Source organism: Ictalurus punctatus, chromosome 2 (genome assembly GCF_001660625.3).
Source record: "Ictalurus punctatus breed USDA103 chromosome 2, Coco_2.0, whole genome shotgun sequence".
Taxonomy (NCBI): Eukaryota; Metazoa; Chordata; class Actinopteri; order Siluriformes; family Ictaluridae; genus Ictalurus; species Ictalurus punctatus.
In genome coordinates, this window is record NC_030417.2 from 36,309,085 (window position 1) to 36,334,662 (window position 25,578).

General features: G+C 36.9%; 1 protein-coding gene across 1 annotated transcript in view; it reads right to left on the reverse strand.

Moving 5' to 3' along the window:
* The window catches only part of mylk5 (myosin, light chain kinase 5), a 44,672-nt gene that overhangs the window by 15,073 nt on the left and 4,021 nt on the right, over positions 1-25,578 (reverse strand). Inside the window, exons 2-5 of the mRNA XM_053676419.1 lie at positions 8,623-8,754; positions 4,775-4,927; positions 4,249-4,404; positions 2,654-2,689 (exon numbers count right to left, since the gene is read on the reverse strand). Coding sequence (XP_053532394.1) covers positions 2,654-2,689; positions 4,249-4,404; positions 4,775-4,927; positions 8,623-8,754 — 477 coding nt within the window. The remainder of the gene's footprint in view (positions 1-2,653; positions 2,690-4,248; positions 4,405-4,774; positions 4,928-8,622; positions 8,755-25,578) is intronic.

A 25,578-nucleotide genomic window follows, 5' to 3' on the forward strand; every position in this document is an offset into this window, starting at 1 on the left:
TCCAGAGCAACTTACATTCATCTCAATTATACAACTGAGCAGTTGAGGGTTAAGGCCCTCGCTCAACGGTCCAGCAGTGACAGCTTAGCTGTGGTGGGATTTGAACTCACAACCTTCTGATCAGAAGTACAACATCCTAACCACTAAGCTATCACTGCCCTACAAGAACAAAAAATACAAAGTAAAAATTTTTTTTGTAAAAGTGTTTTTTTTTGTTTTTTTTTTGCTTTGACATTGTGGGTTATTATGTGTAGATTGTAACCCATTTCTAAATAAATCTATAGCGCAACAACGAGTATAAAAACTCAAAGGGTCTAAATACTTTTCGAGAGTCTTTTTAAACAAAGGTAAAGATAAAGATAAATAAGCGTCAATAAAACCTCTACAGCACTTACAATACGTGCCATTTTTTTGCCTACTCTATGTACATTTTACCTTCAAATATAATATAATACAGTACTTCTTTTCGCATTCATGTGAGAATGGATTTCATGCTTGAAGCATCCATTTCCTTGAATTATCCAATTGTTACGATCCCGCCGGCAGATGGCGCTGTTTCGACACCGTGCGCGCTCTCAAGCCGCTCGTGCACGTTGTCTCCACAGCGCCATCTGCCGGCGGGATCGTAACACCATCATACTATAGGTTATAAAAAATGTACACTCTGCTACCTGAACACATTCGCCCCTTGTGAAATATCTGGAATATTGCATCATGGAAATTTCCTGAAGATCACGACAAGAAGAAAATCATCTCTCTTTATTCCGTTCATTCTCATGGATATAGTGATATTGGACTGACGAGGCCACTTTGAAAGTACGACCCTGCTACCCAAACTATAGCTCGAGCATAAATTATTCATAAAAAAAAAAATATTGCTATATTGCACCATCCTTAATGTCATCCTGACATTAGCATGGATGCTAGTTAAAAGCGTTTTTATGCATTCGCGAATTCTCTTATAAGAACCTCGACAATGTTACTCATGTACTGTACTGTAAGAGCAAAATGCAGCCCGTCAGCAAAGAAACAACATACTGTTGAGTGCTTTTGAACGATTAAACGCACGTTTTCTAAAATAAATACTAAAAATAAAGTTACAACGGCTACATTGAACCGCAATTATGGAATCATCCGTGTTGTGGTGTGGAGAAAGAAAACATTTACGTCCACACCCTATTTACACATTAAGCCTAATTCAGCTCATTCATTCAAGACCAAGTCAAAGACTGAGAGCTTTAATCTCCAGGGTGCTATATCAACGCAAAGGCATTTAAAAAGATGTGGGAAGAAAAACAAAACTAAACCCATAAGGGCAACAACCTTCTGGCCAGCGAGTCTTTTGAGGTTATGAACACAGAAATGATGCATATTTGAAATACTCCAGCAGTATCCAAGCTAATCTTTATCCAGCACATCCGCAGTGCACTGTATGTGTGTTTACCGCAGAGACGATTTGAGGTGCTGAAAACAGAAAACTCGTAAACTCCAAACTCACTCTTAATGGAGCGCGAAAGATAGTCGCTGCGGCGGCAGGAAACATTGAGGTGAATTTTTAGTTCGCGCTCACGTACAGGCGTCACTCATGGATGCTCTCGGTAAGGAATAAAACAGGACAGGACATGCTGTTATAGGAAAATAATCCACGCTATGGTGGTGTGATGCGTTGACATTCCTATGTTGATTCATTTCCCAAAACAGCACGCCACTGGAGTTACCAGGCTAGGAAAACCGCTAATGTATTCGAACTCGCCCATTAATATACAGTATTATCGTTATAATGATAGGAAAACACTTTCTGATTCGAAAATTCAACAGCACTGTGGTGTAAATCTGTGTTTAATTCATCCATGGAGAATCATGAATGTGAGAAAACCTTTAAATAAAAGTGCGAAATAACTGGAACTACCATTCACTGTATTGCTCTAGTGCTGGAAAGTTCTAGAAAACTCCACAAGAACGTCTTTCTCTGATGAATGGATCGTCGTAAAACCTTCATCTCTAGCGTATAATCGTATCCAGTTAACACACAAACACAATTCAATCATTGTTTCAAACACACTATTGAATAATGCAAATTTAATTTTAGCACTAAACGTGCAGAACATAATACATAAGGACTGCAGGTTCGTTTAAGTCAGACGAGGCCACAAACCCGCGCGACAACATTTTTGGAGGTTGGATTGTACTGTACGCGACTGTGATGGACAGCCAGGAGCCAGATTAAACACGACCAATGGAAAAACAGCAAAGCACAGCCGAGAGTTTTGAACCGTAGAGTGATTTTCTGAGTGAAAGAACTGACCGAGTCAGTTACAGTTTAACCTTCCTTTAACTCATGTAAGACGAACGGCATTAAGCTGTGCGTAAATGTTGCGTGACCAAATAAATAAATAAATAAATAAATAAATGGTTTCACTGATAAAGTGCTTTAACTGCATAGGAAAAACAAACCACGATAACTCCAGGCTGTGGAAAGTTAAAGAAAAAAAAAAAGAAAAAGAAAAAAAAAAAAAACCTCAAACAGAGCAAGATTCTGAGAATTAATACTAAAAAAAAAAAAAAAAAAGAAAAAAAAAAAGAGAGAGAGAGAGTATTGTAAGGTGATAGGATTAAAGAAACAGATGGAGGAGGAGTGGTGGAGTGGTCTTACCTGTCCCTGAGCTGCTTCTCCTCTTCACCGGGAGCTCTGAGAGCCGTAGGGAAGAAGAACAGATGATAAAATACACAAACGGTCAGGGGAGGGGTTAGAGATGCGAATGTGTGTGTGTGTGTGTGTGTGTGTGTGTGTGATGTGCATGTGGCTCAACTGCACGTCCCATAAAAGGGAACAGTACAACTATGCATAACAGAGCAACATAACTGGTATTTGAGCTCTGTGGTATGAAACGCTTTAAAAAGCAATATATATCTATATATATATATATATATATATATATATATATATATATATATATATATATATATATATATATAAAACTATGTTTATATATAACTATATAACTATTATATGTATGTGTGCATATACATATATACATATGTATATATATATATATATATATATATATATATATATATATATATATATATATATACAGTATCTCACAAAAGTGAGTACACTCCTCACATTGTTGTAAATATACGATGATATCTTTTCATGTGACAACACTGTCATCGCTCTCACACTCCCTCATACTGGTCACTGGAAGTTCAACATGGCACCTCATGGCAAAGAGCTCTCTGAGGATCTGAAAAAAAGAATTGTTGCTCTACATAAAGATGGCCTAGGCTATAAGAAGATTGCCAAGACCCTGACACTGAGCTGCAGCACGATGGCCAAGACCATACAGCGGTTTACCAGGACAGGTTCCATGTACTGCAAACCGATAAAAAAAGTATTGTTCGTGTCGTTCTTTAAAAAATAAAACCTTGTTATTGTTCACAGACTACTGTGGTATAAGAGGAATCAAAAACAAAGCAGCAGGATGTGCTGTTATACTGTAGGAAAATCATTTCGGGGTGGTAACAGTAACGCCGCTTAATATGTCTCATCGCGTCGCGCCGTCGTTGCTTATTTTCACGTGTATCACTCCAAGTGTTTTATTCCTTACACAAGGAAGGAACTGTTTGTGTTGTAGATATAACAGTTATCGTATATTTAGCGATGTCGTGATGTGCCGTCTGTTTTTGACACATCGAAGACACTCATATTTATAGACAGTCACATGACTCATGTGTCAGTGTGACATCACTGAACAACTGGATGTGCTTTCAGGAAGATACGGAAGTCTTGTACTAGTACTGCAAGTTGTTAGCGACGTTAAAACAAAAACGATACTGTGTAATTTTGTGGAATTTGTCTCCCTCCACTGGCTTCCTGTAGCCGCCCGGATCAAATTCAAGGCCTTGATGCTCACCTACAAGACCTTGTCTGGAACAGCACCGCCCCACCTTCACACTCTCCTTGAGGTTTACGTTCCCTCACGCAATCTGCGATCGATTAACGACCGACGTTTAGTAGCGCCTACTCAAGCTCCCTTTCCAGAACCTTCACACTAACCGTCCATCACTGTTGGAATGAACTTCCGATCTCAATCCGGACCGCAGAATCTCTCACTATCTTCAAAAAACGGCTAAAGACCCACCTCTTCCGTGAACACTTGACTAACCCCTAAAATGCTAAATGAATAAATGTAAATGATTTGTTCTTCATACTAAACCAAACGGGTGTGAGAACAGAACACTCACCTCTCGGGCTTGTTGGTGTTTGAGGACTTTGAGGTGACTGCGAGCCTCTGAACACACTGATGTCCTCTAAACCGGTCTCATGTGAGACCCAAGTTGCCAAAACAGAGGTACAAGAAGAGGAACGTGCGTGATTGTTTGCGGCGGCGACGGACGTTTCTGAGAAAAGGAAAGAGGAAATAAGGATGAGACGTGATAGGACACCAGGATGTGGATTTTATTTACAGACAAACTCAACTAAAGAGTGTGTGGTGTAAAGATAAGTCCATGGGGGCATCTTTTTACTCAAGGGTAAGAAACCTCAGTGGCCATTTCATGTCAAATCATGAATATACAATATATTACGCCCAAACACAAGCATTCGAAAAACAGAAACCAGGACAAGACTGAAGTTATGGCTGACAAGGAAACAGAGAGATCTTGAAGCGTGTCAGCTTTTGTTCAGAAAGTCACTGAAGCACAACGTCTTCTTTGTAAAGTCCTAACAGCTGTCGTCGTCGTCGTCGTTGCGTGTGCGCGTGTGTGTTACCTCTGACATACACCGCTGAGCTGCTGGATGTTTTTCCTGCAGCATTTTCAGCTACACAAGTGTAAGCTCCAGCGTCCTCTGGGACACATTTCCTAACAACTAGCCTCGCCTCTCCACTGACGAATGAGGATTTAGCGAATCGAGCCATCTGACCTGAGAGAGAAACAGAGAGAGAATGAAGAGCAAAGGGATAAAGGTTAACTCGTGTAAATAATAAAGGGGGGGGGGGACAGGGTTAATGACAAAGGGACCAAACATTTCCGGTTTCTGGCATTCAGGATTTAATAACCTTTTCCTGGAAGGCCGCTTCATGACGCCACCAATCAGAAACCTTACTTGCAATTAGATCGGTTTTCTAAGATCTAATGAGTTTCCTGTGTTTGTGGAAGCATGTAGAGTAGACAGTGCTGGAGAAAAAGCAGAAAAGCCGTGTGGAGAAAAGAAAAGAAGTCAAGAAGTATCTATGTTGGAAGATGCGGCAACATTTTTAACTCCAAATTGGCTGCTGGTGATTCTGATGTCGCCTGATCTTTTTCCAATCTTCACCTGGCCAAATTTGATGGATCTGTCCACACTGACCACGTTCACATGGACAGCGGTAATCTAATTGTTGACCTTATTCTGAATAAGACGTATAATATTGTGGATAAGGTGTTTACATGAGTCGCTTTTAGAATATTCCTTTCTTGTTCACGTTTTACGTGTTATAGAACGTAGATCGATTAACGGTACACGTCATTACGTCCCCGCGCCACGCCGTCCGACGTTCCCTCCAGAATTTCACGTATCGGCATACAGTTCCACTTCGTTATGGGACCGTATACAGTTTTGGGTGTTTCATTTTTAATTTTACGAACGCTTCGAGTGCAGTTAATTATTAGTCGTGCTGTACGTGCAAATACAAGACTTCTTGAAGCCGTGGGCTGCGTCCCAAACCGCGTACTTACCGTCTATATAGTAGCCGAAACACATGTATTTCACCTACTATATAGTAGGTAAGTTTTTCGGACGCAGCCGTGCTCTCTTGTTTGCCGTCAAACGTTTGAGCGCTGCCGTGTGAGCACGTGTCCTGTCGCAAAACGCGGTGAAAACTCCCACACGACGTTAACAGTGTGATTAAGGTGTGTACGTGTCTGTAACACACGTCGATAATGCGACTAAAACAGGAAATACTCCACACGTCTTAATTCCATTCGTGTTTACTTCGAGTACGACTTTATTCGGATTAAGGTCATCAATAATCTCTGTTTACCTGCTAGTTTTTTAATCAGAGTAGCGTCTTAATAGGGTTCATATCGGATTATTGTTGTACACGTAAACGTACTGACTGTAGTGTCAGATTCCTGTTTATTTAATTGACAGGAGTGGAACCCGATGTCTTCTGCTGTTGTGGCTTCAAGGTTCGACGTGTTGTGCATTCTGAGATGCTTTTCTGCTCACCACGGTTGTAAAGAATGATTATTTGAGTTACCATATCCCTCCCGTCAGCTCTGGACGTTCTCCTCTGACCTCTCTCATCAACAAGGCATGTCCACCCATAGAAGTCCCAATCACTGGATGTTTTTAGTTTTTTGGCTCCACTCTGTGTACTAGAGAATGTTCTAGAGACTTCATAAAGTGACCGATGAGTATATATTCGACCATAATGTAGCCCTATGTATACTAGGTGATGCACTTGCACCCATTTGTTACTTTGGAAGATAATTTCCCGGGCTGATTATTTGCTTCCTGTCTACGCCTGTCAGGCAGTAAATATTATTTCGCAAGAAGATTGTAATTTCACGCAGTCACATCATTTATAGATTGAATAACACTCGAGTTCATGTATCATCACTAACACATGCCCTCAAGTGTTCTGTCACTTTATACAGATGTACAAACATGAATTGTGAAAACATTTCCAATTTCTTCTGCCAAGAATGTAGTTCAAGCTCAAGTGGCTTTGTTGCTATACACCAATGTAGCAATACCGCTATCTAATAATCAAAAAGACGCAGTGCCCTTTCAAGTTTCCTTCCTCTTTGTTTTTTATTACACCACTGCTTCCTTTCTCACAATTTCAAAACCAAGGTCAACATCGAGTCATTTGCTAGAAAACATGAACTGTAGGTTGCCAGGGCTGTGAGTCCAAACCAGTCCAGCAGCCAATCGACATCTGCTCAGTGTTCAGTGAACCCAGTGTAATCTGACTCTCCCAAACCCTGTATTAATCTCCAAAACTATGACTACCATTGCCAAGCACAGTGTTTACACAGTAATATCCTGTGATACATTTAATTAAAAACGCTCAGTTTTTCCTAATTATTTCTGTCGAATCTGTGTCCCAAGATCTCATATTATTATGGATATTGTCATTCAGATACACACGGTAGCTGTGCAAATTAACTGACTAAGTAAAGTGACACTGTAGTATAATAATATATTACAATAAAAAGGTATATGCTAAAAAGGTGTTCACAAATAAAGAATAGCTGTCATACTGCTACTACTACTACTACTACTACTAATAATAATAATAATAAAAAGAAGAAGAAGAATTAAAGATGCAGGCAGCATTTTCGGGGGCCAAACACCCAGTTTAATTGAGCCGCAGTCATGCTACAACTGTTGCATAAGCAATCACAGGAAAGCACAGCCATTACGATAGGAAAGGGACTCCAGAATGATTTGTAGTTTCACTCATTTGCTAGCCCATTATGGAAAAATAGTTTTGAGATTTCCTTTGATAACTTTTGTTTAGACAGGTCTCAAGATGATGTGAGCCATATTTGTTGAAGATTAGACAAAATTTGGAGGAGGAGGAGGAGTAGCCGTAATGGCAGTAGAAAAGGAAGCATTTTATGTTATTGTAACTTTTGATCAGTATGTGGTGTTTCAACGAAATTTGATGCATTGCCTTATGGCATGGTCCAGAAGTTGCCTACCAAAATTTGTTTCAGTGTGCATGGTTGTTGCTGAGATACAACCTCACTTCCTGTTTGGCGGCTGTCAGATTTGTTGGCAGATTACAGGCGAACCATTTGGAATATCAACATTCTTTTGGCACCTTTTGTCCAGGTTGGTCTGAATATGATGTATGCCAAATTTGGTGTTGATTGGACATAATTTGGCTAAATTATGACTAAATCCAAGATAGTCGATAAGAAGTACAGTTGAATTTAAGATGTTGGTGTGCGTGCACTTCATCACACTCCAGGAAATTGTAGGAAAAATGAACTGTGAATTTAGCACAAATTCCTCAAATGATATAAGGAAAAAAATGAAAGTTGTTACTGCCACAAAACATCTTGGGTATATTAAGAGCATAACGCATTAAGGGAATTAAGGGCACATTGATGTCATAGATTGTGTTGAATTCGTCTCGACATAGGGAATCCAGAGACCTTTGGACACATGATTCAAAAGTCATGACCATAAACGTACTTACAAATTAGGTCCAAATTTGACCTGATGGTGGCGCTAAAGCATTGGCAGCACTTGGCCCAAATTTGGTCAGAATCAGAATGTTCTTTAGATCCTGCGCCAGTCAGAGGGCCAAATTTCACAACTTTTTACCAGATGGTTCTACGGGCTACCACAGACACCGTGGCCAGAAGAAGAGGAGGAGGAATAATAATAAGAAAAGGTAGAATAACAATAAGGTGCCTATGCACCTTTGGTGCTTGGCCCACTAATAATAATAATACTAATACTAATACTAGTACTACTACTACTACTACTACTACTACTACTAATAATAATAATAATAATAATATCAAGTTTAATGTTATTTATAAAAATGTTTACATTTAGTGCATGGCAGAAACTGCTGATCAGATTAGGTTAAAAAAAAATATTTCTGTACTCACCATTATGCAGCCAGGATACCCTAATTGGCTGACTCCCTGTGATGATGCCCCTTAATGTGATGTCACTTCCTCTGTCAGCCACACAGTCCTGCAGAGGTTCAAGGAAAATTGGCGTGTCCTCATTGTTGTTTCCTTTGTTCAGTAGATTGAGAGATAAGAGAAGGATAAGCTCAGAGCATCAAACCTGATGTCCAAAAATTCACAATGAACGTCTCCTTGTAGAAATATATTCACCATATCAACAACTGCACGTTTTTTTTATTTATCCATTTACATGAAGCGCCTACCACACAAGTCCATGCGTGCGTTGTTGCTATAGAAACGAAAACGTAGTCAAACAGGTGCATTAATTTAAAGCTGTGATTTGAATTACAGTAGGCACTACTGTCAGTGCTGCTGTTCTAGAAAATTAATGTCCAATCAGAATCGAGAATTCAGTGGTAATGTGGTACAATTATGAAGTTTAGTGTATTTTACAGGATTTATCCCCCCCCCATTAGTCATCCTGCAAGTTGCTGGTCTGGAGATGACGGAGGCCTCCGTGCTGTGAGGTTTATTTTGTCTGTGATCACATTTATTTTGTCTCCACTGACAGCCACCTGCAGTTTCCTTCGTTTTATTATAGTTTGAGCCCGACGGATAGACAAAACAAAAAGAAACAGAGTAAAATTTCGTCAAAGAAAGATAATCAGTATCAGATAAGCACTGGCAAAGTTGTTCAGGGGGTGGTGTTTGGGGCATGACTGCCTCCACCTTTACCCCCATGACTGAACAAAATGCCACAAAAATGCTCTTTCAGTGGAGAAAATGTGATGACGTACCCTAATTGCTACCCTTCAAATGGAAAAAAAAAAAAAAAACATGATGAAGTGCCCTCTAGGTTGCCCTTCCAGTAGAGAACACGAGATGCAGAGCCCTACAGGCTTCCCTACATGCGAAAAAAGGAGATGAAGTGTCCTGTAGGTGCTCCTACATTCAAGAAAATGCCGTTTTATTTTAGGTTTATAGTAGAAAAAACAAGAGCTAATGCCTTCCCGGGCCTCTTTTTTGTTTCTTTTTTTTTTTCTTCTATTTTTTTCGCCCCCTGCCTCTCAGACAGCCTGCAACGGAAGACCTAGATCTTGGTATTTAACGCTCAATAAAGACTCTCGGGTCTTAATGAGATTCTAAATGAGTGCTTTATTAAAGACTTCCAGTTAAACTTTGCATTAATCGTATATATCGTGTGCTACAGGTGTTTCATTAGAGCGAAAATGTTGGCCCCCTGCAATCAGAGCTAGATTATTCTCCAATAAAATAAAAACTCACAAACATTTTAATTCACTTTTACCCATTTCCTACAATCACATTTCAAGTTTCATCGAACAATTCTATTTACATGCTCAGATTAGATCTCTCTATACGTATCTGCAATTGACTCACATCTGTCTTTAATATACAGCTGCAATCAAAATGGTTCAACCCCCACTGCAAATCAGGTTTATTGTCAAAATTTGCAGACTTTCAGCTGTTTGCGATGAACAAATCAAACAAAAGCAACGGAGATAGTTCAACAAAACGAATGCACGCAAAGCCAAGAATATTACTGAACTGGAGGCCATTGCTCGTGAGGAACGGGAGAAGATTCCTCAGGAACGTTGCCAGAAGCTCTGCATCTCGTTTGCAGCGGGTCATAACAGTAAAAGGACGCTCTACTAAGTACTAAAGATGCAATTCAATTCAATTAAATTTTATTTGTATAGTGCTTTTTACAATAGACGTTGTCTCAAAGCAGCTTTACAGAAATATCAACACGGTATACAAATATTAAAGGTGCGAATTTATCCCAACTGAGCAAGCCACTGAGTGGCGACGGTGGCGAGGAAAAACTCCCTAAGATGTTTTAAGAGGAAGAAACCTTGAGAGGAACCCGACTCAGAAGGGAACCCGTCCTCATCTGGGTAACAACAGATAGTGTGAAAAAGTTCATTATGGATTTATATGAAGTCTGTATGGCGTTAGGAGCAGCCGTAGTCCCAGCAGTCTGGAATTAAAGAAGATTTGAGCTCCATCCAGAGGCAGAAAGGATCTGGATCTCTAGTATCTCTATAGTTTGATTTGTTCATCGCAACCAGCTGAAAGTCTGTACATTTTCCAATGGGAGTTGAATAATTTTGATTGCAGCTATAAACACACCTCTTCCCTGAAACATTTCGCATTCGCACACTGATTTCTTGGGCAGTTTTTTCGAAATCGACTCAGTTTCAGTAAGTTTCTTCAAGGTTTAATTCCCCAAATATGAAGTAAATCACCAAATTTCCTCATCCAGTGAATATAGTCACTACTGACGCTGTTCTCCATTGTTACAGCCACATGTATTTCCGACCCGACCGTTCTAATTCAACTCACATGCTCACTTTTCGTGTCCAATCTACAGGGTGTCCCAAAATTGTCCATACATAGAGGACTATGTTCGCCAGCACCACATCGGTTGTTCTTTCTTTAGTGTATGTTGGTGGACGTCCACTTCTTGGTCGGTCCGCAACGCTCCCAGAATTTTTGAATTCATTAATATATTTGTGTCGTGCGCGATGTGCTTTCCATGTTTCTTGTTAAACTCCATCGCAACCTTGCGATAGCTTCCCGATACAGCCACGAGAATGATTTCAATACATTCTTCTTTTGTCAAAGGCGTTCTTAAAGGCTATCTGAATAAATTATAAATATATATATACATATATATATCCCATTCTTTCACTTTGGGTCTCTCAGCAGGACCCACACAGACCATACGGTGAGCACCACCTGCTAACCTTCCTAATACTACTTCCAATAGCAACCTTACTTTTCCCCTAGGAGGTCTCCCAACCAGATACTGGCCAGGCTGAGCCCTACTTATCTTCAGCGTGACACCAGGTGAGAACTGCAGGGTGTTAAGGCTCTGGCAAATTGGGCATATTGCCTCGTTAAATTCACTTGAAATAACTTGAGTCAATGGCACCATTTGTACGTAAACAATTTCATAAAACATCAGAGAACTAACAATTCCCGCCCACCAGTCAGCTTTCTCCTATCAGACCGCAGCAGCCAACAACGGAGGTTGAAGGCTGAAACATGCTTCCTCTGAGATACATGAAGCTAGCCAACCATATCCTTTTGAACTGCTGCTCATGCTGCTCCACAGGGCAGCATATCGCACTCGGAGGAAAGTGCTATATGCCCTCTGCCACATTCATGAGCCCACAGACGCCCATGATTGTTTATATAGTCTCATATAGTGTCAGATACCACTTCATATAGTCTCATATAGTGTCAGATACCACTTCATATAGTCTCATATACTCAGATACCACTTCATATAGTCTCATATAGTGTCAGATACCACTTCATATAGTCTCATATACTCAGATACCACTTCATATAGTCTCATATAGTGTCAGATACCACTTGATATAGTCTCATATACTCAGATACCACTTCATATAGTCTCATATACTCAGATACCACATCATATAGTCTCATATAGTGTCAGATACCACTTCATATAGTCTCATATACTCAGATACCACATCATATAGTCTCATATACTCAGATACCACTTCATATAGTCTCATATAGTGTCAGATACCACTTGATATAGTCTCATATAGTGTCAGATACCACTTCATATAGTCTCATATAGTGTCAGATACCACATCATATAGTCTCATATACTCAGATACCACATCATATAGTCTCATATAGTGTCAGATACCACTTCATATAGTCTCATATACTCAGACACCACATCATATAGTCTCATATAGTGTCAGATACCACATCATATAGTCTCATATACTCAGATACCACTTCATATAGTCTCATATACTCAGATACCACTTCATTTAGTCTCATATACTCAGATACCACTTCATATAGTCTCATATTGTCAAACACCACATCAGAAAGTCTGAACAGTTTTGTCCATGCTATTTGTACAGTAAAAAGTTAGGAAGCAAACTTAAGAACAAATAAGTCTCAGCTACAAACGATGTCAGGGGAAATTGTGTAAATTCCAGCTTTGAAATTTACAGTAACTCAGTCACGGCAATAATATTTTACACATGTAGAAGCTGCAGCTAAGAAAGCTTTGAGTCAAAAATAGTACCAGGATTTCCTGCACTATACTGCATACTACTGCATAGACTACTGCATATAGTCTCATATACTCAGATACCACTTCATATAGTCTCATATACTCAGATACCACTTCATATAGTCTCATATACTCAGATACCACATCATATAGTCTCATATAGTGTCAGATACCACTTCATATAGTCTCATATACTCAGATACCACTTCATATAGTCTCATATACTCAGATACCACATCATATAGTCTCATATACTCAGATACCACTTCATATAGTCTCATATAGTGTCAGATACCACTTCATATAGTCTCATATACTCAGATACCACTTCATATAGTCTCATATACTCAGATACCACTTCATATAGTCTCATATAGTGTCAGATACCACTTCATATAGTCTCATATAGTGTCAGATACCACTTCATATAGTCTCATATACTCAGATACCACTTCATATAGTCTCATATACTCAGATACCACATCATATAGTCTCATATAGTGTCAGATACCACTTCATATAGTCTCATATACTCAGATACCACTTCATATAGTCTCATATAGTGTCAGATACCACATCATATAGTCTCATATAGTGTCAGATACCACTTCATATAGTCTCATATACTCAGACACCACATCATATAGTCTCATATACTCAGATACCACTTCATATAGTCTCATATACTCAGATACCACTTCATATAGTCTCATATAGTGTCAGATACCACTTCATATAGTCTCATATAGTGTCAGATACCACTTCATATAGTCTCATATACTCAGATACCACTTCATATAGTCTCATATACTCAGATACCACTTCATATAGTCTCATATACTCAGATACCACATCATATAGTCTCATATAGTGTCAGATACCACTTCATATAGTCTCATATACTCAGATACCACTTCATATAGTCTCATATAGTGTCAGATACCACTTCATATAGTCTCATATAGTGTCAGATACCACTTCATATAGTCTCATATACTCAGATACCACATCATATAGTCTCATATACTCAGATACCACTTCATATAGTCTCATATACTCAGATACCAATTCATTTAGTCTCATATACTCAGATACCACTTCATATAGTCTCATATAGTGTCAGATACCACTTCATATAGTCTCATATAGTGTCAGATACCACTTCATATAGTCTCATATACTCAGATACCACTTCATATAGTCTCATATACTCAGATACCACATCATATAGTCTCATATAGTGTCAGATACCACTTCATATAGTCTCATATACTCAGATACCACTTCATATAGTCTCATATACTCAGATACCACATCATATAGTCTCATATAGTGTCAGATACCACTTCATATAGTCTCATATACTCAGATACCACTTCATATAGTCTCATATACTCAGATACCACTTCATATAGTCTCATATAGTGTCAGATACCACTTCATATAGTCTCATATACTCAGATACCACATCATATAGTCTCATATAGTGTCAGATACCACTTCATATAGTCTCATATAGTGTCAGATACCACTTCATATAGTCTCATATACTCAGATACCACATCATATAGTCTCATATAGTGTCAGATACCACTTCATATAGTCTCATATACTCAGATACCACTTCATATAGTCTCATATACTCAGATACCACTTCATATAGTCTCATATAGTGTCAGATACCACTTCATATAGTCTCATATACTCAGATACCACTTCATATAGTCTCATATAGTGTCAGATACCACTTCATATAGTCTCATATACTCAGATACCACTTCATATAGTCTCATATAGTGTCAGATACCACTTCATATAGTCTCATATACTCAGATACCACTTCATATAGTCTCATATACTCAGATACCACTTCATATAGTCTCATATACTCAGATACCACATCATATAGTCTCATATAGTGTCAGATACCACTTCATATAGTCTCATATACTCAGATACCACTTCATATAGTCTCATATAGTGTCAGATACCACATCATATAGTCTCATATAGTGTCAGATACCACTTCATATAGTCTCATATACTCAGACACCACATCATATAGTCTCATATAGTGTCAGATACCACATCATATAGTCTCATATACTCAGATACCACTTCATATAGTCTCATATACTCAGATACCACTTCATTTAGTCTCATATACTCAGATACCACTTCATTTAGTCTCATATACTCAGATACCACTTCATATAGTCTCATATTGTCAAACACCACATCAGAAAGTCTGAACAGTTTTGTCCATGCTATTTGTACAGTAAAAAGTTAGGAAGCAAACTTAAGAACAAATAAGTCTCAGCTACAAACGATGTCAGGGGAAATTGTGTAAATTCCAGCTTTGAAATTTACAGTAACTCAGTCACGGCAATAATATTTTACACATGTAGAAGCTGCAGCTAAGAAAGCTTTGAGTCAAAAATAGTACCAGGATTTCCTGCACTATACTGCATACTACTGCATAGACTACTGCATATAGTCTCATATACTCAGATACCACTTCATATAGTCTCATATACTCAGATACCACTTCATATAGTCTCATATACTCAGATACCACTTCATATAGTCTCATATAGTGTCAGATACCACTTCATATAGTCTCATATAGTGTCAGATACCACTTGATATAGTCTCATATACTCAGATACCACATCATATAGTCTCATATAGTGTCAGATACCACTTCATATAGTCTCATATACTCAGATACCACTTCATATAGTCTCATATACTCAGATACCACATCATATAGTCTCATATACTCAGATACCACTTCATATAGTCTCATATACTCAGATACCACTTCATATAGTCTCATATAGTGTCAGATACCACTTCATATAGTCTCATATACTCAGATACCACTTCATATAGTCTCATATACTCAGATACCACTTCATATAGTCTCATATAGTGTCAGATACCACTTCATATAGTCTCATATACTCAGATACCACTTCATATAGTCTCATATACTCAGATACCACTTCATATAGTCTCATATACTCAGATACCACATCATATAGTCTCATATAGTGTCAGATACCACTTCATATAGTCTCATATAGTGTCAGATACCACTTCATATAGTCTCATATAGTGTCAGATACCACTTCATATAGTCTCATATAGTGTCAGATACCACTTCATATAGTCTCATATACTCAGATACCACATCATATAGTCTCATATACTCAGATACCACATCATATAGTCTCATATAGTGTCAGATACCACTTCATATAGTCTCATATACTCAGATACCACATCATATAGTCTCATATACTCAGATACCACTTCATATAGTCTCATATAGTGTCAGATACCACTTCATATAGTCTCATATAGTGTCAGATACCACTTCATATAGTCTCATATAGTGTCAGATACCACTTCATATAGTCTCATATACTCAGATACCACATCATATAGTCTCATATACTCAGATACCACATCATATAGTCTCATATACTCAGATACCACTTCATATAGTCTCATATAGTGTCAGATACCACTTCATATAGTCTCATATACTCAGATACCACTTCATATAGTCTCATATACTCAGATACCACATCATATAGTCTCATATACTCAGATACCACTTCATATAGTCTCATATACTCAGATACCACATCATATAGTCTCATATAGTGTCAGATACCACTTCATATAGTCTCATATAGTGTCAGATACCACTTCATATAGTCTCATATACTCAGACACCACATCATATAGTCTCATATAGTGTCAGATACCACATCATATAGTCTCATATACTCAGATACCACTTCATATAGTCTCATATACTCAGATACCACTTCATTTAGTCTCATATACTCAGATACCACTTCATATAGTCTCATATTGTCAAACACCACATCAGAAAGTCTGAACAGTTTTGTCCATGCTATTTGTACAGTAAAAAGTTAGGAAGCAAACTTAAGAACAAATAAGTCTCAGCTACAAACGATGTCAGGGGAAATTGTGTAAATTCCAGCTTTGAAATTTACAGTAACTCAGTCACGGCAATAATATTTTACACATGTAGAAGCTGCAGCTAAGAAAGCTTTGAGTCAAAAATAGTACCAGGATTTCCTGCACTATACTGCATACTACTGCATAGACTACTGCATATAGTCTCATATACTCAGATACCACTTCATATAGTCTCATATACTCAGATACCACTTCATATAGTCTCATATACTCAGATACCACTTCATATAGTCTCATATAGTGTCAGATACCACTTCATATAGTCTCATATAGTGTCAGATACCACTTGATATAGTCTCATATACTCAGATACCACATCATATAGTCTCATATAGTGTCAGATACCACTTCATATAGTCTCATATACTCAGATACCACTTCATATAGTCTCATATACTCAGATACCACATCATATAGTCTCATATACGCAGATACCACTTCATATAGTCTCATATACTCAGATACCACTTCATATAGTCTCATATAGTGTCAGATACCACTTCATATAGTCTCATATACTCAGATACCACTTCATATAGTCTCATATACTCAGATACCACTTCATATAGTCTCATATACTCAGATACCACATCATATAGTCTCATATAGTGTCAGATACCACTTCATATAGTCTCATATAGTGTCAGATACCACTTCATATAGTCTCATATAGTGTCAGATACCACTTCATATAGTCTCATATAGTGTCAGATACCACTTCATATAGTCTCATATACTCAGATACCACATCATATAGTCTCATATACTCAGACACCACATCATATAGTCTCATATACTCAGATACCACTTCATATAGTCTCATATACTCAGATACCACTTCATATAGTCTCATATAGTGTCAGATACCACTTCATATAGTCTCATATAGTGTCAGATACCACTTCATATAGTCTCATATACTCAGATACCACTTCATATAGTCTCATATACTCAGATACCACTTCATATAGTCTCATATACTCAGATACCACATCATATAGTCTCATATAGTGTCAGATACCACTTCATATAGTCTCATATACTCAGATACCACTTCATATAGTCTCATATAGTGTCAGATACCACTTCATATAGTCTCATATAGTGTCAGATACCACTTCATATAGTCTCATATACTCAGATACCACATCATATAGTCTCATATACTCAGATACCACTTCATATAGTCTCATATACTCAGATACCAATTCATTTAGTCTCATATACTCAGATACCACTTCATATAGTCTCATATAGTGTCAGATACCACTTCATATAGTCTCATATAGTGTCAGATACCACTTCATATAGTCTCATATACTCAGATACCACTTCATATAGTCTCATATACTCAGATACCACATCATATAGTCTCATATAGTGTCAGATACCACTTCATATAGTCTCATATACTCAGATACCACTTCATATAGTCTCATATACTCAGATACCACATCATATAGTCTCATATAGTGTCAGATACCACTTCATATAGTCTCATATACTCAGATACCACTTCATATAGTCTCATATACTCAGATACCACTTCATATAGTCTCATATAGTGTCAGATACCACTTCATATAGTCTCATATACTCAGATACCACATCATATAGTCTCATATAGTGTCAGATACCACTTCATATAGTCTCATATAGTGTCAGATACCACTTCATATAGTCTCATATACTCAGATACCACATCATATAGTCTCATATAGTGTCAGATACCACTTCATATAGTCTCATATACTCAGATACCACTTCATATAGTCTCATATACTCAGATACCACTTCATATAGTCTCATATAGTGTCAGATACCACTTCATATAGTCTCATATACTCAGATACCACTTCATATAGTCTCATATAGTGTCAGATACCACTTCATATAGTCTCATATACTCAGATACCACTTCATATAGTCTCATATAGTGTCAGATACCACTTCATATAGTCTCATATACTCAGATACCACTTCATATAGTCTCATATACTCAGATACCACTTCATATAGTCTCATATACTCAGATACCACATCATATAGTCTCATATAGTGTCAGATACCACTTCATATAGTCTCATATACTCAGATACCACTTCATATAGTCTCATATAGTGTCAGATACCACATCATATAGTCTCATATAGTGTCAGATACCACTTCATATAGTCTCATATACTCAGACACCACATCATATAGTCTCATATAGTGTCAGATACCACATCATATAGTCTCATATACTCAGATACCACTTCATATAGTCTCATATACTCAGATACCACTTCATTTAGTCTCATATACTCAGATACCACTTCATTTAGTCTCATATACTCAGATACCACTTCATATAGTCTCATATTGTCAAACACCACATCAGAAAGTCTGAACAGTTTTGTCCATGCTATTTGTACAGTAAAAAGTTAGGAAGCAAACTTAAGAACAAATAAGTCTCAGCTACAAACGATGTCAGGGGAAATTGTGTAAATTCCAGCTTTGAAATTTACAGTAACTCAGTCACGGCAATAATATTTTACACATGTAGAAGCTGCAGCTAAGAAAGCTTTGAGTCAAAAATAGTACCAGGATTTCCTGCACTATACTGCATACTACTGCATAGACTACTGCATATAGTCTCATATACTCAGATACCACTTCATATAGTCTCATATACTCAGATACCACTTCATATAGTCTCATATACTCAGATACCACTTCATATAGTCTCATATAGTGTCAGATACCACTTCATATAGTCTCATATAGTGTCAGATACCACTTGATATAGTCTCATATACTCAGATACCACATCATATAGTCTCATATAGTGTCAGATACCACTTCATATAGTCTCATATACTCAGATACCACTTCATATAGTCTCATATACTCAGATACCACATCATATAGTCTCATATACTCAGATACCACTTCATATAGTCTCATATACTCAGATACCACTTCATATAGTCTCATATAGTGTCAGATACCACTTCATATAGTCTCATATACTCAGATACCACTTCATATAGTCTCATATACTCAGATACCACTTCATATAGTCTCATATAGTGTCAGATACCACTTCATATAGTCTCATATACTCAGATACCACTTCATATAGTCTCATATACTCAGATACCACTTCATATAGTCTCATATACTCAGATACCACATCATATAGTCTCATATAGTGTCAGATACCACTTCATATAGTCTCATATAGTGTCAGATACCACTTCATATAGTCTCATATAGTGTCAGATACCACTTCATATAGTCTCATATAGTGTCAGATACCACTTCATATAGTCTCATATACTCAGATACCACATCATATAGTCTCATATACTCAGATACCACATCATATAGTCTCATATAGTGTCAGATACCACTTCATATAGTCTCATATACTCAGATACCACATCATATAGTCTCATATACTCAGATACCACTTCATATAGTCTCATATAGTGTCAGATACCACTTCATATAGTCTCATATAGTGTCAGATACCACTTCATATAGTCTCATATAGTGTCAGATACCACTTCATATAGTCTCATATACTCAGATACCACATCATATAGTCTCATATACTCAGATACCACTTCATATAGTCTCATATACTCAGATACCACTTCATATAGTCTCATATAGTGTCAGATACCACTTCATATAGTCTCATATACTCAGATACCACTTCATATAGTCTCATATACTCAGATACCACATCATATAGTCTCATATACTCAGATACCACTTCATATAGTCTCATATACTCAGATACCACATCATATAGTCTCATATAGTGTCAGATACCACTTCATATAGTCTCATATAGTGTCAGATACCACTTCATATAGTCTCATATACTCAGACACCACATCATATAGTCTCATATAGTGTCAGATACCACATCATATAGTCTCATATACTCAGATACCACTTCATATAGTCTCATATACTCAGATACCACTTCATTTAGTCTCATATACTCAGATACCACTTCATATAGTCTCATATTGTCAAACACCACATCAGAAAGTCTGAACAGTTTTGTCCATGCTATTTGTACAGTAAAAAGTTAGGAAGCAAACTTAAGAACAAATAAGTCTCAGCTACAAACGATGTCAGGGGAAATTGTGTAAATTCCAGCTTTGAAATTTACAGTAACTCAGTCACGGCAATAATATTTTACACATGTAGAAGCTGCAGCTAAGAAAGCTTTGAGTCAAAAATAGTACCAGGATTTCCTGCACTATACTGCATACTACTGCATAGACTACTGCATATAGTCTCATATACTCAGATACCACTTCATATAGTCTCATATACTCAGATACCACTTCATATAGTCTCATATACTCAGATACCACTTCATATAGTCTCATATAGTGTCAGATACCACTTCATATAGTCTCATATAGTGTCAGATACCACTTGATATAGTCTCATATACTCAGATACCACATCATATAGTCTCATATAGTGTCAGATACCACTTCATATAGTCTCATATACTCAGATACCACTTCATATAGTCTCATATACTCAGATACCACATCATATAGTCTCATATACTCAGATACCACTTCATATAGTCTCATATACTCAGATACCACTTCATATAGTCTCATATAGTGTCAGATACCACTTCATATAGTCTCATATACTCAGATACCACTTCATATAGTCTCATATACTCAGATACCACTTCATATAGTCTCATATACTCAGATACCACATCATATAGTCTCATATAGTGTCAGATACCACTTCATATAGTCTCATATAGTGTCAGATACCACTTCATATAGTCTCATATAGTGTCAGATACCACTTCATATAGTCTCATATAGTGTCAGATACCACTTCATATAGTCTCATATACTCAGATACCACATCATATAGTCTCATATACTCAGATACCACATCATATAGTCTCATATAGTGTCAGATACCACTTCATATAGTCTCATATACTCAGATACCACATCATATAGTCTCATATACTCAGATACCACTTCATATAGTCTCATATAGTGTCAGATACCACTTCATATAGTCTCATATAGTGTCAGATACCACTTCATATAGTCTCATATAGTGTCAGATACCACTTCATATAGTCTCATATACTCAGATACCACATCATATAGTCTCATATACTCAGATACCACTTCATATAGTCTCATATACTCAGATACCACTTCATATAGTCTCATATAGTGTCAGATACCACTTCATATAGTCTCATATACTCAGATACCACTTCATATAGTCTCATATACTCAGATACCACATCATATAGTCTCATATACTCAGATACCACTTCATATAGTCTCATATACTCAGATACCACATCATATAGTCTCATATACTCAGATACCACTTCATATAGTCTCATATACTCAGATACCACATCATATAGTCTCATATACTCAGATACCACATCATATAGTCTCATATACTCAGATACCACTTCATATAGTCTCATATAGTGTCAGATACCACTTCATATAGTCTCATATACTCAGATACCACTTCATATAGTCTCATATACTCAGATACCACATCATATAGTCTCATATACTCAGATACCACTTCATATAGTCTCATATACTCAGATACCACATCATATAGTCTCATATACTCAGATACCACTTCATATAGTCTCATATACTCAGATACCACATCATATAGTCTCATATACTCAGATACCACATCATATAGTCTCATATAGTGTCAGATACCACTTCATATAGTCTCATATACTCAGATACCACTTCATATAGTCTCATATAGTGTCAGATACCACTTCATATAGTCTCATATACTCAGATACCACATCATATAGTCTCATATACTCAGATACCACATCATATAGTCTCATATAGTGTCAGATACCACTTCATATAGTCTCATATACTCAGATACCACTTCATATAGTCTCATATAGTGTCAGATACCACTTCATATAGTCTCATATACTCAGATACCACATCATATAGTCTCATATACTCAGATACCACTTCATATAGTCTCATATACTCAGATACCACTTCATATAGTCTCATATACTCAGATACCACATCATATAGTCTCATATAGTGTCAGATACCACTTCATATAGTTTCATATACTCAGATGCCACTTCATTTAGTCTCATATACTCAGATACCACTTCATATAGTCTCATATAGTGTCAGATACCACTTCATATAGTCTCATATAGTGTCAGATACCACTTCATATAGTCTCATATACTCAGATACCACATCATATAGTCTCATATAGTGTCAGATACCACTTCATATAGTCTCATATACTCAGACACCACATCATATAGTCTCATATAGTGTCAGATACCACATCATATAGTCTCATATACTCAGATACCACTTCATATAGTCTCATATACTCAGATACCACTTCATTTAGTCTCATATACTCAGATACCACTTCATATAGTCTCATATTGTCAAACACCACATCAGAAAGTCTGAACAGTTTTGTCCATGCTATTTGTACAGTAAAAAGTTAGGAAGCAAACTTAAGAACAAATAAGTCTCAGCTACAAACGATGTCAGGGGAAATTGTGTAAATTCCAGCTTTGAAATTTACAGTAACTCAGTCACGGCAATAATATTTTACACATGTAGAAGCTGCAGCTAAGAAAGCTTTGAGTCAAAAATAGTACCAGGATTTCCTGCACTATACTGCATACTACTGCATAGACTACTGCATATAGTCTCATATACTCAGATACCACTTCATATAGTCTCATATACTCAGATACCACTTCATATAGTCTCATATACTCAGATACCACTTCATATAGTCTCATATAGTGTCAGATACCACTTCATATAGTCTCATATAGTGTCAGATACCACTTGATATAGTCTCATATACTCAGATACCACATCATATAGTCTCATATAGTGTCAGATACCACTTCATATAGTCTCATATACTCAGATACCACATCATATAGTCTCATATACTCAGATACCACTTCATATAGTCTCATATACTCAGATACCACTTCATATAGTCTCATATAGTGTCAGATACCACTTCATATAGTCTCATATACTCAGATACCACTTCATATAGTCTCATATACTCAGATACCACTTCATATAGTCTCATATAGTGTCAGATACCACTTCATATAGTCTCATATACTCAGATACCACTTCATATAGTCTCATATACTCAGATACCACTTCATATAGTCTCATATACTCAGATACCACATCATATAGTCTCATATAGTGTCAGATACCACTTCATATAGTCTCATATAGTGTCAGATACCACTTCATATAGTCTCATATAGTGTCAGATACCACTTCATATAGTCTCATATAGTGTCAGATACCACTTCATATAGTCTCATATACTCAGATACCACATCATATAGTCTCATATACTCAGATACCACATCATATAGTCTCATATAGTGTCAGATACCACTTCATATAGTCTCATATACTCAGATACCACATCATATAGTCTCATATACTCAGATACCACTTCATATAGTCTCATATAGTGTCAGATACCACTTCATATAGTCTCATATAGTGTCAGATACCACTTCATATAGTCTCATATAGTGTCAGATACCACTTCATATAGTCTCATATACTCAGATACCACATCATATAGTCTCATATACTCAGATACCACTTCATATAGTCTCATATACTCAGATACCACTTCATATAGTCTCATATAGTGTCAGATACCACTTCATATAGTCTCATATACTCAGATACCACTTCATATAGTCTCATATACTCAGATACCACATCATATAGTCTCATATACTCAGATACCACTTCATATAGTCTCATATACTCAGATACCACATCATATAGTCTCATATAGTGTCAGATACCACTTCATATAGTCTCATATAGTGTCAGATACCACTTCATATAGTCTCATATACTCAGACACCACATCATATAGTCTCATATAGTGTCAGATACCACATCATATAGTCTCATATACTCAGATACCACTTCATATAGTCTCATATACTCAGATACCACTTCATTTAGTCTCATATACTCAGATACCACTTCATATAGTCTCATATTGTCAAACACCACATCAGAAAGTCTGAACAGTTTTGTCCATGCTATTTGTACAGTAAAAAGTTAGGAAGCAAACTTAAGAACAAATAAGTCTCAGCTACAAACGATGTCAGGGGAAATTGTGTAAATTCCAGCTTTGAAATTTACAGTAACTCAGTCACGGCAATAATATTTTACACATGTAGAAGCTGCAGCTAAGAAAGCTTTGAGTCAAAAATAGTACCAGGATTTCCTGCACTATACTGCATACTACTGCATAGACTACTGCATATAGTCTCATATACTCAGATACCACTTCATATAGTCTCATATACTCAGATACCACTTCATATAGTCTCATATACTCAGATACCACTTCATATAGTCTCATATAGTGTCAGATACCACTTCATATAGTCTCATATAGTGTCAGATACCACTTGATATAGTCTCATATACTCAGATACCACATCATATAGTCTCATATAGTGTCAGATACCACTTCATATAGTCTCATATACTCAGATACCACTTCATATAGTCTCATATACTCAGATACCACATCATATAGTCTCATATACTCAGATACCACTTCATATAGTCTCATATACTCAGATACCACTTCATATAGTCTCATATAGTGTCAGATACCACTTCATATAGTCTCATATACTCAGATACCACTTCATATAGTCTCATATACTCAGATACCACTTCATATAGTCT